The sequence below is a fragment of the Lycium ferocissimum genome, chromosome 10 (genome assembly GCF_029784015.1).
Source record: "Lycium ferocissimum isolate CSIRO_LF1 chromosome 10, AGI_CSIRO_Lferr_CH_V1, whole genome shotgun sequence".
Taxonomy (NCBI): Eukaryota; Viridiplantae; Streptophyta; class Magnoliopsida; order Solanales; family Solanaceae; genus Lycium; species Lycium ferocissimum.
The window spans coordinates 6,379,639-6,397,629 of record NC_081351.1 but is presented as its reverse complement, the minus strand read 5'-3'; the positions used below and the strand labels follow the sequence as shown (position 1 = coordinate 6,397,629).

The 17,991-nt window shown below is 34.8% G+C and overlaps 1 protein-coding gene and 1 long non-coding RNA gene across 7 annotated transcripts; one reads left to right on the top strand and one right to left on the bottom strand.

Moving 5' to 3' along the window:
* Window positions 1-7,523: 7,523 nt before the first annotated feature.
* On the bottom strand, window positions 7,524-11,519 carry LOC132035548 (uncharacterized). Of its 6 annotated transcripts, XR_009409309.1 has the most exons (5): window positions 11,331-11,519; window positions 11,032-11,193; window positions 9,561-10,962; window positions 7,855-7,992; window positions 7,524-7,761 (listed from the first exon to the last, which is right to left on the bottom strand). XR_009409309.1 is itself a non-coding variant. In XM_059425848.1 (4 exons), exons 2-3 carry the CDS (start codon window positions 11,164-11,166, stop codon window positions 9,610-9,612), a joined length of 1,488 nt encoding a protein of 495 aa, XP_059281831.1. In that variant the 5' UTR covers window positions 11,167-11,193; window positions 11,331-11,519; the 3' UTR covers window positions 7,719-7,992; window positions 9,561-9,609. The 6 variants fall into 6 exon arrangements, 5 of the variants coding, with proteins under 5 accessions (XP_059281831.1, XP_059281832.1, XP_059281830.1 ...); XM_059425848.1 differs by having other exon boundaries at window positions 7,719-7,992; XM_059425849.1 differs by lacking the exons at window positions 7,524-7,761; window positions 7,855-7,992 and adding an exon at window positions 8,604-8,863.
* Window positions 9,126-9,577, top strand: LOC132035549 (uncharacterized). Its single transcript, XR_009409310.1, has 2 exons — window positions 9,126-9,340; window positions 9,372-9,577. It is a non-coding gene; the product is annotated as an uncharacterized LOC132035549 (long non-coding RNA).
* Window positions 11,520-17,991: the final 6,472 nt, after the last annotated feature.

Genomic DNA, 17,991 nt, shown 5'->3' with positions numbered 1-17,991 from the left:
TATACGTATACATCTATATGTATCTACATTCTATATCTATCTACATTATTATAAAAGCATGAATATAAATATTGGTTGACCAAAATATCCTTTAAATATTGCACGACATTTTTACCCTTAATAAGCTTTAATCCTATTTCTTTTCGAACATACTAGGAAACTTTATTCACGTTTGGATAAAATAATATTAATCAAAACCCTTCCTGAAATTTAGGACTTTGAACGTACAAGAAGTCCTTAAAATTTGGATTTTTCATCTTTGTTTGTTTTGTAACTTAATAATTTCTTAAGAAGAAGTAGAATTTTAAATGAACACTACTTCTGTGATGTCCATTTTAAAAGTCGAAAAACCAACAAAAAAAAAAAAAGAGAGAGAGAGAGACATATTAGATGCCTTCCGTTCCTTCTCTTAGTATTAAGCATCTTTAAAGCTTTATGTTTTTGTTTTTATTTTTACTAAAATTTACTTGGCATAGCTTACAATATTACCTATTTATGGAAGAACATAAGAAAGGACACAACCGGACTAATACACATTCGGATAACAAATTGTATCCTATTAAAAACTTATCTTACGGGACGCATTATTAGAATAAAAAATACAAATGTTAGAAAGCTAAATTTTGATGGACCAAAATATCTTGAAATAGTTAATCGATTTTCTTAACCTTCAAAGTTAATATTTGTTCAATATATAAATCCATGATGGTGGATAAAATTGTCGTATTTAGGAGGATGCCGAAGTCAACTGATAACATGCGTTTAAATTTTTTGTTGGAATATGAATCATTCTCTTATTTTTTTTCCAGTGAATCCTTCTCTTATTTGAACAAGAGTATTCAAGAAGACAATAGGCGTATTTCATACATATTCGAAGGTAAAATTATTATATATATATGCAATTAAAAATTATTTTTTAGGTATTTATTTTGTAGTATTTGAAGCAAGATATATTCGTGCAAAAGCATGAACATAGAGACTAGTTATTTTAAAAGCATAAATATAAATGTTGGTTGACCAAAATATTCTTTAAATATTAAACGACTTTTATACCATTCAATGGTTAAATTACTTTGCAAAAGATGAACTTTAATGTAGGATATAATTGTAATATTAAAAATATCTCTCAATATTTAGGTTAGAATTCTAATTCGACTTAAATACATATTTAACTACATTGACGTTCATTAACTTGTTGGAAAGGTGCTTTAATTCTAATTGCAATATAAATCAATGTCACTGGCAATCCCAATTCCCATCAGTTGAGATGACAGATGTTTATCAAAATTATATTTCAAGTGTGACTGCTTTTTGCTTCCTACAAAGTTTATTATTATTAGCGTAAATACTCCACCAGGAAACCATAAGACAATTTGCTTCCTTCTTAAAAAAAAATATTTTCCTTAATAACTTTAGGAATTCAATTAAAATTAAACACGTCAAGGACTCCTCATACGAACTATCGGGAAAAATAAGTTTAGGTTGGAATCAAATTCTTAAACTTTGCTCATCTATAAAAGACTTCACGGCTATCTTATATAAGCACACAATAAAATTTTGACAATCTGCATTGTGTAGGATAAGGTATGAATTTCTTTTTCATATATCTGTTTTTTTTTTCTGGTTTGTTTAATTATGTTAACTTTTTCTTCATGGGTGCAGACTGGTGAACTGATATATACTTATTTGTGGATTGTTTAGATGTATTTTTTATATATATATGTTCTTAATTTTTTTTTAATAGAAAATATTTTTAGTACATCTTATTTTTGTGATCAACTTAATTTTTTTAAAATTAATAACTAAATATTCTTAAAACTGATTGATATTAATTTTGTTTAGTGATGATTTTCAATACTTTTGTATATGTAAATGACAATAAGTAAATATATGATCCTTAATTCCTAATATTGGATTATCTTGGTTGTAACATGTTTTCTATATGGAAAAAAAGAAGTTAGAGAACATCAATTTTAAAGAAGTATTAAGTAGATACAATCCTATATTGTAGTGATATTTTTGTAACTCATAAAATAAATATATATAAGTACAAATAATATTAGTATTTAATAGTTTTTTACGATGATTGAGATTGACTGGGAATAGCGACTAGTATCTATAATAGGTGGAATTAGCATCTTGAGTAATAAAGCATGTTATGTACTACAATTAGTTAAAAGAAAAATTGGTTTCCCACTCGATGTCCGATATCCGCATTAGGGCCCGCCTAATCTGGATTCACGTTGCGTATGAGTCATTTAAACAATTAATTAAATTAAAATTTTCAACTTATATACATCGACAATGTTAAAACATAGGTCATCTAAAAGATAATCATAACTAATCGTCCATAAAAAGTCAGATTAGTAACTAGAAAATGAAAAATGAAGTGGGTGATCTGTTATAATAGATTAAAATACGTTGATAGAGTTAAACACTTTAAAATTTTCAGTTTATACAAGTTAAATCCGAATAAAAGTACATTGAAAGATAGAAAAAATGTACTCCCTCTGTTTCAATTTATGTGAACCCATTTGACTGGGCACGACATTTAAGAAAGAGTGAAGATTTTTAAAACTTGTGGTTCAAAAAAAGTCTTGAATATTTGTGTGGCTATAAATCCTTTCATAAAGTGAATTTGTTTCCAAATTAGGAAATAGATCATTCATTTTGGCACGGATTAAAAAGGAAATAGGTTCATATAAATTGAAGCAGACGGAGTATCTTTTTTTCCCCAACTTTAGTCTAACTATAAGAGCGCAACACGTGGTGCGGGTTAGACGTACGTAAGGGTCTGAATCTCGCTAAAAATAGAAGTTTGGTGTTCAAGTAGAGAAAAATATAGAGACAAGATTGATCAAGTTCTAAACTGTGCTTCATTGATCTACGAGGATTGATTGACAAAAAAAAGTATTTTTTTACAAAGTGTATGATTCCTTGCCTCTCGAACACTCAATGGAATAATATGGCTGATTGGTCTTGACCAACATGAGTTGTTTTTTCATCTTTTTTATATAGTTGGAACAACTCTGATGATTTTATAAATCAGGGCAGACCTACATGGTATCAAGATTTACTATATATATATATATATATATAGTCTTTAAAAAAATACACATGGATATTAAATTTTGATTTACACATATATATATATATATATATATATATATATATATATATATATATATATATATATAGTCTTTAAAATACACATGGATATTAAATTTTGATTCCACTTTTTTCTTCTTCTTCTTTAACTGGCTTTTCATTGATAATATAAGAATACAAGTTATGACGTTTGGCATACCAAACTTGTATTTTTGCTTTATAATATATATATATATATATATATATATATATATATATATGCTTTATACAGTATATATATATATATATATATATATATATATATATATATAGTCTTTAAAATACACATGGATATTAAATTTTGATTCCACTTTTTTCTTCTTCTTCTTTAACTGGCTTTTCATTGATAATATAAGAATACAAGTTATGACGTTTGGCATACCAAACTTGTATTTTGGTGCTTTATAAGCACTAGCAAAAGAGTAAGCCTATACAAAGCCAGTGAATGACTACTGTCTAAGCTTTTTAAGGGGGTTCAAAAATAAGGATAGCATCCTTTGTTCTTTTTGATCCAAGGGTGGCCAATTCTTTTATGGTATGTGAAGCAGTGTGATTGAAGAAAGCTTTTTTTTTTTTTTTTTTTGTTGGTTCAAGAGCTCACAGACAAGAGATGAAAAGATCGAACATATAAAAGGGAATTCAAAGGTAAGGACGATGTGAAGGGTTGCTGATATCGGGATCCACGCACTAGTCAAAGGGGAAAGCAACAAGGGATTCCCCGCTGAAGAGGAAAAAGACATTTCTAGCACATTTAGGCTCCGTTTATCCATAGATATAAAAAAAAAATTCACTTTTTTTGAAATTTTAGAGTTGAAATTATATTTGGTCATAATTTTTGATGAAAACAGTTATAAAAAAGTTAAAAAAAGTAAATTTTTTTGAAAAACAAGTTTTTTGAGTTTTTAATATTCCGAAATACAACTTCAAGTTATATTCGAAATTTTCATGACCAAACGCTGATTCCGAAAAAAGATGAAAAAAATTTCCCGAATAAAATGAATAATTCTTATGGCCAAACGGGGGGCTCAAAGAAAAACATGAGGATAATCTTTCTCTGAGGGGCTGGTACACCAATGACATACTCCCTCCATTTCAATTTATTTGTTTATTTTTTTAATCTATTTAAAAAGAATGTCTCTATTTTTTTTTTTTTTTTGCAACTCTTTAATTCTAAACTTTTCACACATGTTTCAGACCACAAAATTAAAAAACAATTTAGTACATTCTACTTATCTTTATTTAACAAAAATTCAAAAATCTTCGTTACTTTTTTAAATTTCGTGTCAAATCAAAACCAAACAAATAAATTAAAACGGAGAGAGTAATTTGTTATAGATACTCAAAAAAGGATATTTGCTGCACCAAGGAAAAGGTTTTAGCGGCCGAATAACACGAATTCGTCGCCAATTTTGTTCTTTTTTTTTTTTTTTCCCCTACTTCCTTCTACCCTACGCATACGAACACAAATTGGCAAAAAGGTTTTCGCAGGATGAACTCCACAAATTTATCCCGCCGATCACGTTTGCTTTATTCTTTGCAACAATTTTTTTTTGATAAAGTAATGTGTGCGTACGTATTGCAGAAAGCTTATCGACCAGATCACCACAACATAAACCATGCTTTCTTTTATTTAACTAGACGGCGTATGCCCGTGCGCTCAATATTTTGAATTATAGTGTATCTATGCGTATGTAGTTGTATTTGGATAGTGATAATATATATATTTATACTGCTAATAAACATACATAAGTATATATATATATATACACTATGTTCAAAACACGATTACTATAACATTGTAGTTTGTGCTCCGTATTCAAAATTTTATTATATTAGTGTTTGCTACAAATACAAAATTGACAAAAATTTATTAATACTTTTTAAAAGAGAAGACTTGTTTAAAAGAAAACTATTTTCCTCTCTTTGAGATAAAACAATAACAATATTTAAGCATCAGTTGATACTTTGAATTTTAATTTGATTAATTTAAAAGGGCAAAATATTCTATTATTAATGTATGTAAATTGGACCAAAATAATACTTATTATTTTTTATCAAATTTTGATTTGGATAATTCAAATTCAAATTCAAATTATTAGATTAATTTTACATCTTTAAAACGAAACAAAGTAGATATTTGATTTTCTATTTAAATGAAAAACTACTATTTTTTAATTTTTGATAAATATTCTTGATTTAACTCATTTTACTTGTCACGTTTTCTTTTGCATGATTTTTTAAGAAAATGTCAATTAGAATTATAATTTAACTAATTTACCTTATTAATTATTTAATCTCCATTTAATATTATTTTTTCTTTTATGACTTTAATCTCTTTTTACATTTATTAGAGTAAGAATAAAAATAAAAAAGTAATTAAATTCTATCTTATTTTAAAATATAAATATTTTAAGTATATTTATTCAGTAAACAAAACAAATAAATCACATAGCGAAATAACAAATACAATAATTAAATATCTAAATTAAATCCCAAGCTAATATAAAAAAAGAAAGAAAATTATATAATTTAGCTAGAAAATTATATAATTTAGCTACTTAACATTTTGAAGAAATAATTTCATTTGCTCCCACTAATGGATTGATACACATGTGACAATGAATCCATCAGTATTGACTTAACGGAAATATTTTAAAAATTACATAAATATTGTTTGATTTTTTAATTTAGGATGCACGTTTTTCTTTTTTGACATTACTTATTTTTTTAATATGATTTTTTTTAAATTGCTTGATTTTTTTAATATGAAGATCCACTTTTTTTTTTTAAAATATTGCTTGATACTTTTAAGGGATCCCTACTTTTAATATGGACTTACCTTTTTTTTTTTTTTAGGGTGACTAACGACGAAGAAATAACCAAGACAAAACTGGTATTTCTATCCGAAAAACACAAATTCGATATTTGTACCCGCTTAATTTCACCGGCAAACATCGTTAATCCAGATATTGTGATTGAAGTTGCCCTTTAAACAGGTTTACTTATTTTTAGTCATTTGCACACCCCTTAAGGAAATACTAACTTTTAGACAAAAATAATTAATTTTTCTAAACTGCCTCTAATTAAATAAGTATTGACATCTGATCACATTACACTTAATGTGGGCAAAAAAAATTCTTAATTGACCAAAAAAAAAAAAAAAACTAAATATTTGATTCGGAAGGAGTATTAAATAAGCTATAGGTATAGCTTTAACTTAAACCTCATGTGACTAAAAACACCTCTAAAAAGTAGGGGTGCGCGTTCGGTTTAGGGGTGGGCGTTCGATTTTTCGGTTCGATTTTATCAAACTTCGGTTTGGCTATTTCGGATTCGGTTTTTTGAAGGTAGACACCGAATACCGAACCAAACTAGTTCGGTTCTTTCGGTTTCGATTTTTTAAAGTTCGATTCGGTTCTGTTTCGGTTTTTTCAATTCGATTTTTTTTAATATAATATTAGAAGTGATTCCATTGACACTAATTCATATACTCAAAAGCAATAAAACATAAAACTGATTAATTGAAATCAAAATCAAACAAACGGGATACACAAGAACGTAAAAACTATAATCATGACATACGATTACTAGGTGTTATATACATACCGTAAGAATAATAAAGAAAACACATAAAGGACATATATTAATCCTAAAGAGACATCCTAGTTACCTTTCTTTGTTAAGGATATTTAATTTTTTTCAATTGAAGTGGAAAATTAGGGATACAAATGCAAAAGAGGACTTATTACAATTGAATTTTTTTTTCTTTAAACTTAATGAGCCTGGACTATTTTAATTTTTTTGGATAATGTATTAAATTTCGGTGCGCGTTCGATTTTTCGGTTCGGTTTTATCAAATTTCGATTCGGCTATTTCGGTTTCGATTTTTTTACGGTGGACACCAAACACCGAACCAAACTAGTTCGGTTCGGTTCGGTTTGTTAAAGTTTCGATTCGGTTCGGTTCGATTTTTCGGTTTTCGATATTTATGCCCAGCCCTACTAAAAAGTACCCTTAATAGAATTTGAACCCAGTAAACTAGATGAAATGTAGCAGAACTCCTAAGGGAGAAATGGCTATTTGATCCTTTACAATTTTTTTTTTTTTTAATTTTATGACCCTTTTGTAAGAAATCATCAATTTTTACACATGAGAGATCTGAAAAAAAATACAAGAGACCTGAAAATGTCATTTTCTTCTATTCAAATGGTAAGAAGCCAAGAGATCTTATTTCCTTATCAACAAGGGGAAAGGAGTTCGGACTGTAGAACATATCACATATGCAAGAGAGCAGAGCTTAGACGAAACACGAGTAGTTAAGAAACAGATCCCGGTTAAAGCCGAAAATCTATCTCAAAGTGGAGTGCCGCAAAATGCAGGATAAACAACAGCTAATATTAGAAGGCCATCAAATTAGCAACATCTCCAGATTGAAAACTACTTCCCTGTTCCCTTTTTTTCCCCCCTTTTGATAAAGATCAAAAGATTGAAATACTCTGAAAAAGTGTGTACGTACCAGCCTGCAGCACGTTATACTTCTTAATCAGACACAAAATCGAAAGAATGGCAGGTGATCGAAGTCCAATATAACAAGGATTAAAGCAGATGAAGCACCTGAAAAGAAATGAATCATGAAATGAACCAATATGACAAACGCAAATCAAAAGAAATGACACCACTAAACAACTTAGCAGCATCAATACATACTGTACACTAAACAGTGTTAGATCTTCACAATTATAGTGACATGCATGTTCTGTAGCAAACTCAACAAATGCAGCAGAGGACAATTAACATCAGCACTGCCCCCACTTTTCTGTCACCAGCAATAGGACATCACCTCTACTGCCATTAGATAAAACATAATAGATCAGAGAGTTAATCTTTATTACTCAAACGAAAGAACGAGCCAAAAGAAACTAAAGAATAAAGAAACATCTCAACGAGGGGTTGGTCCCAATCAAGAGATTAGGCATTCGAGTCAGCAAAGAGGAGCGTACTTGTTGGCGCTTGTCAGGGGTTAAAGGGCAACCAACTGATCTTATATATAGATGAAAATAAATAAAGGAGGCAGAATAAGGAAGCATCCTGCTCACCTCATGATAATCCCAGCAGCTAACAGTTATGGAGGAACCAAATCATGAAAGGTGATACTATTCCAACAAGTGAAAGTGGTTGCAACATTTGGAAACAAATAATATTGACAGTCACGAGGAGACAAGGAGGTCTAATGAACTATATCAAAACCTTTAGTGTTGGTGATGCACAAAGAGAACCAGGCATTAATTGGAAACTAATAAGAATAAGCCACACACACTGATGCAAGAGCGCACCAGAGAGTGGAAGTTCTCAAATCTTCCGTCCCTTTCAGCTGCAGAAGTCAGTGGTCAACTATATAGGTGAAACAAACAGTAAAGAACTTATTTGCTAGCAAGCAAATGGTTATTTTCTTTTAAAAAGGTTAACACCACTGAATATTAATAGCACATTCGTGCATATCCCAAAAAGATTTAAAACAAAAAGGGAAAAAAGAAAGAATAAACAGTAACACCCAACCTCCAGCTAAAGTTGATAACCAAGTATTCCAACTTACGCATTAACATTCCCAGATGCTCTATTATATGGTCCTATTTAATAAAATCTGGTTGAAGGTTTACAGTTTAGAGAGCTGAGGTATACCAAATTATGCCCTGTAGTCGAATCATCCATTTGTTTGCTAACACACACACACACACACACACACACAAAAAAAAAGAAGCTCAAATTATCCCGTGTCAGGACAGAATGTATGCTCTATAACAACTTCATGGAAGCAACCAAGTTGATTGCCCTAAGGCTAAGAAAATAGACCACCCAAAGGGCAAAATTAGATAAAAGCTATCACCAGCCAACATTTAGATGGCAACAAGCAAGCATGTCCATAAAACAAACACATCACATGGGTGCACCACATGCAACCTATATGCCAAGGGGAACAACCATATGCTAAATAACAAGTTAAACCGATAAGAGCACATGACATTATTTATATGAAAAACGCCAAATCCAATTTAAAAAAAAAAAGAAAAAAAAGATTATTACATAGCTGTCTTTCTGTCAGACGGAACACTACTTCTAACACATCTAAACACCTAGGTTTCCCTCTTACAAATATCTGCCAAAAGCTAAAGATTAACAAAAAGAAAAGAAAAAGGTTCAAAACATCTAAAGAAGAATAGAAAAAGGTTCAAAACATCTAAAGAAGAATACTACATTAACACTTTATAAGGTCGAAAACACAACAGGCAGATTTGATTATCTTTTCCACTGTCAAAAGAACACTAAACACTATGTACTGCAGAATAGGTACACCCAGAATGGTGACAAAAATCACACAAGTTAACATGACAAATATCTCAAGAGAAGAGACTTACATTGACGAGGGAAACTTGACAAGTTACCATCGCAAATGCTCTTCCCTGATCATTCATGTCCTGGCAATTCATCCTCTTTCTTTGTCTTGGAAATCGCATCAGCGTCCACTCTAGAAGTCTCCTCCATAGTAACATCTTCAACACTTGCATTATCTGATGCCTGAACCTTGTTTTCAGTGTTCTTGTTCAATTCAGTAAACTGAACCTCATTCCCAGTTTTCACGTCTGCATCGTCGTTCAGTTCACTCTTGCTTCCAACATCAGCAACGATTTCCTTTTTAGGGACTTCATCCATAGCATTTCCATCAACTTCTTCATCTTCTTTTCCTACTTCATTTGATTCCTTTTCAACAGCTTCATCAATACCACTAGCATTAACCTGTTCACCTTCTTTTCCAACTCTCTCTTCATTTTCTACAAACTCAGCATCATCCTCAATCCTATTCTCTTCCTTCCCTCTTACATTCCCAACACCTTCGAGCTCAACGTTGTTATCCTCCAAAGAATGACCATCCCCATGACTCTCACTCTCGCTCTCAGACTCATTCTCCACTACCTCCTCATTCATCTCATCATAACCATGACCCCGCCTCTCGAGACTATGCAACCTCCTCCTCAAATCACCCAACTCCCTCTCCATCAAGAACAATCTATCCTTCAAAATCAAGTTCTCCTCCTCCAATTGAGCAATATGTGTATCCTGATCATCCACACGGTTACCCAACACATTGTTATACTCCATCCCGCTACTATAATTTGGGTAAATCATCTCAAACCTACTCAAATCATGATCCAACCGCCTCTCCACCTCCACGTGTTCCTCCACGTCACTCTCACTCGATCCTCCCTCCTCTTCTTCCTCATCCTCATTTCCTCCCGGCGACCTCAGTCTAATCAACCCATTCATCGATCCATACCCATCAACCCCCCATTCCTCTTTAGCCATATCCACTAACACTTCCCTCGACGGAGAAAACATTGGCGTAGGCAGCACAGCCGGAGTAACAGGGCACGGCGACACCAACGACGCAATCCCACCACTCTTTTTAGCCCTAATAATATACGAAGATGTGTTCCTCGGCGCATAGGGTGCAGTCCTGTTATTATTATTATGATAATATTTCTTCTTAGGGAAAAATCTCCGAGCCTTTAATCGGTTTTGTTGTTGCAAATCATTTAATGTAGGCGGCTTATATCCTCCGACAGCAGTACTACTACCACCACTAGTTCCAATCTCATTCCTCTTATTTACCTTTTTACCCTTCCAATTGTTTCGAGGACCTAAGGGTTTGGGGTGCTGCTTCCCAGTAACAAATTGCTTCAAATTAGGGTTAGGGTTTTGAGACGGAGGAGGCAAAGGCGGCCACATCCGGTAGCTCCGATTCATCATCTGTGGAGGAAGCTGTTGCATCATCAAGGGCGGCTCAATAAAATTATACATAGAATTAAAGTTGAATTTATTATTCTCTACCTGCTGTTGTTGCTGTTGAAGCTGTGGATTCAAGATCTGAGGTGGTTGTTGACTCATACTTATCATTTGGTTTTGTTGACTCATACTCATCCTTTGTTGTTGTTGATTCATCATTTTTTTCCCTTGCTCGTTCATTACTCCAAAACAAAACCACCAAATACCCTAATCAAAAAGTTAAATAATCAAAATCACAAATCTGTATTGAAACTTCAGACAGTAACACTTTAAAATTGACGATTAATCAAACCTAAAAATAGAAAGAACTCACAAAGAAATTAAAAAGTTAAAAAGAAAATTACAGATTTTTCTAGATTTGTGAATAGAACAATCGGAACCTAATTGAACGAAGAACAAACAATGTTTTGGAATCTGATTCTTTTCCCTGAATTGAGGTTAATATTTTGATAATATTTTTATTTATTTATTCTTTGATTCTCTCTCTTTAATTCTCGATTGGTATTTTCCGTGAGCTTTGAATTTATGGGGACGAATAAGGAGGGTGGTGTTTATATAGGGGATGAGGAAATGATTAATGGCTGAGATCTTTTTCTAATGATAACTGAAGGTGGATAAGTGACACGTGGTGTACGGGTGGGGTGCGGGTCTTTGACGAGGATTAGGTTTTGAGAAAGTAACCGCCCTTAGTATGTTGATTAAATTACGAATACCAGCCATTGTGAAATTTTAAAGGGAAAAGGATCAAATATACCCCTCTACTTTAGTTTAATGATTAAATATATCCTTCATTAGTCAAAATAAATATATCTCTTCCGTTAGTTAAAGTAAATAAATATACTCCTTCCGTTAAAAAAGTAGACAAATATACCCATCAGTTAACAAAATCCCCAATTTCACCATTAATTACCCGATTTAACTTTAAAAAACCCATGCTCGACCCGCCCTGACCCGCGAATTAAATTCTTTCCACCCAAATATACCCACCACCACTACAACCAACCCAACACAACAACCACCACCGCTTCCACCACCACCGCCACCACTGTTTAATACTCCCCCTTACCCCCTAAACAAAAACACTCCCCCTTTTACTTCCACTAACGGTTCCTGAACAATGGTAGCTTCTCTACCACTATTTTTCCTTCATTCTCTTTTTTTATCCACCTTAGACCTTAGTTATTGAAAATTTAAAGAAAAAATGAAAAGATGTCCTGATGTTTTTCCTGAAAACAGACAAGGAAGTACAAAATTAAAAAAAAAAAAAAAGATTAAAGAAAAAACAGAAAATGGTAAAAGAAAGAGAAAGGAGAATATTCTGAGAAGAATTTCATGCAATTCGATTAAGCCTTTTGAGGTGTCTACACCCGTTGGTGAATCGGTAATAGCTAGCCGAGTATATAGAAATTGTGTAATTATGATTTGTGATCGCCGTACTATGATTGACTTGCGTACAGGGTTAAAAATGGTGGACTTTGATGTTATTATGGGCATGGATTGGCTGCTACGCAATGTCGATTGTAGAATGAAAATGATTGGCTCCGATTTCGGGAGAACCGAGTTTTTAGAATGGAAGGAAATACGGACGTCACGCGACTAAATGGTAGGTTTATTTCTATCTAAAGGCAAGGAAAATGATTACGAAAGGTTGCATTTATCATCTAGTGCGGGTTCAAGATGTAGAAGAACCGACTTGGCCGTCGGTTCCTCGTAGTGAATGAATTTAGGATGTATTCCGGAAGAGGTTCTCCGAGCCTTCCTCCCGACGGGAGATTGATTTTACTATTGATTTGTTACTAGATACTAAGCCCATATCTATTCCACCTTATAGAATGGCTCCTACAGAATTGAAAGGGTTGAAGGAGCAATTAAAAGACTTGCTTGAGAAAGGCTTTATTAGGCACACAGTCCATCTCGGAAGCACCCGTATTGTTTGTCCGAAAGAAAGATGGCTCTTTTGAGAATGTGCGTTGATTATCGGATTGAACAAGGTGACAGTTAAGAATAAATATCCTCTTCCAAAGGATTGATGATTTATTTGATCGATTACAAGGTGCCAAATGGTTCTGGCAAGGTGCAGATTTGAGATCGGTATCGTAGTGAGAGTTAGGGAGAAAGATATCCCTAAAACACCTTCGAACAAGATATGGCCATTTTGAGTTCCGGTAATGTCATTTGGGCTAACGATGCACGGCAGTGTTCGTGGATTTAATAAATGATGTGTTCGAGCCTTTTCTAGATTTGTTCGTGATTGTGTTCATCGACGATATTTTGGTGTATTCTAGATCCGAGGGTAGAACATGCGGATCGTTTGCGTCTTATCCTCCCCAGAGTTCTTGTATTTCCGAGAGTTATTTGCAAAATTCTCTAAGTGTGAGTTGGTTGAACTCGGTGACATTTCTTGGGCACGTTGTTTGGTAGGTGGAATTCGGGTAGATAGCCAAAAGATTGGGTAAAGACTTGGCCGTGCTCCACAACTCCGACGAAGGTACGTAGCTTTACGGGCTTTCAAATACGGGGTTATTACGTAACATTTGTTGAAGGTTTTTCTTCTATTTCCGCTCTAATTTACAAAGTTGACCCGGAAATCGACACGGATTTCGATGGACGGATGCTTGGAACGTAGTTTCCAAGAGCTAAAAAAAACATTGATCTCTACACAAATCCGACACTCGCAGGGATTGGAAGGTTATGTTGTTTTATTGCGATGCTTCGAGGTGCGTTGGGCTAGGTGTATTGATGCGCAATAGCGAGTGATTGCGTATTTTCAAGGCTGATTCTTAAACATGAAAAGAATTATCCAACCCATGATCTTAATTGGGTAGTGATTGTGCATTAAAGATATGGAGACATTATTTATATGTGTTCATGTAGATGTTTATACGCATCACAAGAGCCTTGATATATCCCTACAAAAAGAGTTGAATTTGCGGCGACGATGGCTAGAATTGTTAAAAGATTATGATGTTGATATTATCACCCCGAAAAAGCAAATGTTGTGGTCGACGCTCTTCACAGCATACATGGGAAGCGATGTGATGTACAATCGCAGAAAAGGAAAATGACTCGTGAGCTCAATGAGTTAATAGCCCGGGAGTTTGAGTAGTGGACTCGTGCAGTGCGGGAATCGCTATCCGGATTCAACGTTTCGTCACTAGTAGTGGAAGTGAAGAAGCGACGATACGAAGATCCCCATGCGTGTACAGAGATACACTCGTGAAGAGGAGTCATTATTTGAGATTACGGAGCTCGAGTTTCTCCGATGTCGAGGCGATTATGTGTTCTACCCATGTGGCGTGTCTACGCCGCCCAAATTTTAAGAGAAGCTCATTGTTCCCGTTGACCATCCACCCGAGCAACAAAAATATATAATGATCTTAAATCCATGTATTGGTGGAATGGGATGAAGAAAGATATAGCGAGAATTTGTAGCTCAATTCTCCAATCGGCCAACAAGTAAAAATCGAGCACCAAAAGCGGGCAGTTGTTGCAAGCTATAGAAATCAACTTGGAAATGGGAAGTGGTTAACATGGACTTCGTCACAAGCTTACCCCGTTCTCGACGCAAGTATGATTCCATATGGGTGATTGTGGATAGACTCGCTGTCGGCCATTTCTTGCCGGTCGTAAGCCGACGTATGTAGTGGAAGATTGCAAAAACTCTATGTTAAGGCAAAGAGATAGTGCTCTACGGTGTTCCGCAGCTATTATCTGCGACGGGGAGGTACTCGCTTACGGCTAATTTAAAGGAGGTCCTTCCAAGAGGGTTTGGGGACTCATGTGAGCCTTAGCGCGGCATTTCGTCCTGTAGTCGATGGACAAGGCCGAACGTGCCATTCGGACTCTTGAGGATATGTTACTGTGCATGCATGTTAGTTTTGGAGGAAATTGGGATGACCATTTGCCACTGCATTGAATTTGCTTACAATAGCTATCATTCTAGCATTCAAATGGCACCGTATGAAGCCTTATATGGGCGAAAGTGTAGATCCCCAATTGGGTGGTTCGAAACAGGAGAGGCTAAATTGATAGGGCCAGATTTGGTCCAACAAGCCCAAAGTCGTCAAAAGTCCGATGCGGATAATCGTCGAAGGGACTTAGAATTCCAAGTTAATGATTGGGTATTCTTGAAAGTGTCGCCAATGAAAGGCGTTATGAGATTTGGCAAAAGGGGAAGCCAGGGGTCCCGGTATATTGGGCCTTACGAAATTGTGCGCAAAGTAGGCAAAGTAGCTTCGAATTAGATCTACCTCGACTTGGAGTCGGGCTCATCAGCCTTCCATGTCTCGATGCTTCATAAACGTGTGGAGATCCTACTAGGATCGTACGTTAGATGATGTTCAAGTAACGAAGAAGAAGTTAGCTTATGATAAAAACCCATTGCCGTATTAGATGCGCGAGCACGGAGGAAACTTAGAAACAAGGAAACTGCCTCGATTAAAGTTTTGTGGAGAAATAATAATGAGAAGAGATGACACGGGAGAGCGGAAGGAATCATGAAATCCAAATATCCCGCCTTATTTCGGCCCGAAGAGGGCTAAGATGAGACGTCAAAGATCATAAGGTATGTATACTTTCCTTTTTTATGCATTTGGGCCGCGTGTGGCCAAATTATATTGCTATTATGTTTATGGCCCCGAGGCATTGATATTATCGGTTATTGTGACAGATGGTAGTGCCGTATTATAGGGAAAAAGCTAGCAAATTTTTTGTAGAATTCAGTACTCCTCACATTCGACACGAATGTTCTTAAGGGGGGAAGAATGTTACACCTCGAAAAAATTTTCGTTGATGCACGGTGAATAGGCTAATGAAGAGCACGAAGTATACGATGTCTCGATAAGTAAAAAATAGCATTTGATGACCTTAAGTAAGATTTCAAAGACATTCGACGTCAGACGAGAAAGATTGCCAAGAAAAGGCAAAGCTTACGATAAGTATCGGAAAGAATTTATGAGGAACGAGTTAATAGTGACTTAAAGATATTATGAAGAAGAGTTATAACATCCCTTGGATTGGTATTGAGGTGTTAGACAAGTGCCAAGAAGGTTCCATAAGGATTGAAGACCAATCGAGTCGACGAGGAACAAGACGGAACCCTTTGGGCATTATACGGCCGTACACATGCGGCCGTATAAAGATACATGGACCGTATGTCCCCGTAGGTTCGGCCTAGAATGGCATACCTCACCGACCGGATATACGGTCCGGACATACGGCCCGTGAAAATTATACGGACCGTATGTTGGTCCGCATATTTTGGTCGGGGCATTTGGTGTATTTAATGAGGATCTAAGTTTTATTTCATTTCATTTCCATTTCACTCCCTTCTCTCTAAAACATCTCTCCATATTTCTCCCACAAGTTTTCAAGAGAATTAGCAAGTGTTCAACTTCATCAAACCAAGTGAATCAAGTATAAGAAACCCATTAAAGTTCATCAGAAGCAAGAATCCAAGTGAAGGAAAAACTAGTGGTTTTGCTTTCTGAAAATGAGTATTTGCACCCGAGGTTCATTCCTACACCTTCTAAGGTAAGTTTTATGATGTTTCCATGTTGTTTAAAGAATTTGGAAGTTGAAACACTTGGATTACAAAAGAATATAAGAAATGGGTCATGAATGTGTGAATAGTATCACTTTTGAGTAAATGTGTGGGACGAGTTATGATTCTTGATGCTTTATGAATATGTTTATGTTATAAATGGTATTGAGAGTATGGAATCGACATTGTATGTGAATGAACGTATTGTCGAGGTATGACCATGAACATGGGTGGATTGAGGTGAATTGTGAAGTAAGAGTAATGTAGTTGACTAAAGGCTATTGCGATGATATTGTGAATGTTATTATTGATGTTTGGAAGTTGATATATATTATGGAGGAAGTCGTATAAATAAAGGAGATGCTGTCCGATTTTCTCTAGAATTAGTCATGAATGCTAAGCTATCCATTCTCTAATGTTAGTATAACTTCAATGAAGGTAGAACGTGAGCCTTGGAGAAGAACGCACAAATGATAGAATAGTTGCACGAAAAGGTATGTAAGGCTAACCCTTCTTTCATAAGGCATGGTTCTTTGGCCAAATGGTTATCCTCCTACGAGTTCATGATACTCTCCAATGATCCTATCTCTAGAAGCTATTAACTTACGATGCTCAAACAATACGATTGTACTAAGTTCCTTATACGACGAGTAATACCTAAGGATCAAGGTAATGAATGACAATAGTAAAAAGGCTAAATATAGATATGAGCTTATATGTATGTGTGCCCATGCGAGGCTATTGTGAACACCGAGCTTATATGTCCTGGTAGAATATAGTGAATATAATATATATGTATATCTATATATAACGATGCGCGCGCCACCGCGGTTGGAGGTACGAATAAACCAAGGCCTCGGTGAATGTCACGACCCGAACTACGGGCCATGAGCGGGTATCCAAGACTAACCATCGAACACCGCTGCGTGCCGTTACTTGCTCTCGCTCTCATTCATACTATATGCTCATAATCATATAAAACTATCATCATATATAACACATTTACTTTTATAAACATGGTCCCTTCGGCTATCAAAATGGTGTATGTACATACACATACATATACATGGAGTCCATGGGACCGTACTACCTGTCACACGCGTATCTACGAGAGCCTACTGCTAAGTCTTAGACATATGGACGGGACGGGACCCCGTCGTGCCCCCGATACGTAGTATATATATATGTAAGAATAATCAATGGCACCTCACGGGACAACGGAGTTGCTCACACGTCGCTACTAGCTCCTATAGATCGGCACCGGAAGTCTCGCTTGCCTACTGACGGGCATGAACACGACGTCATTCAAAACGGGACGTCGGTACGAACATTGTACCGAGTATGTAAGGCAGAATGAAATAAGCATAATAAGAATATCATAAGTCATGAGATGGAGATACAACTTTGTGTTCTCTTATAAAGATAGATAATTTTATATACATTTCTACAAAACAACCATCTTA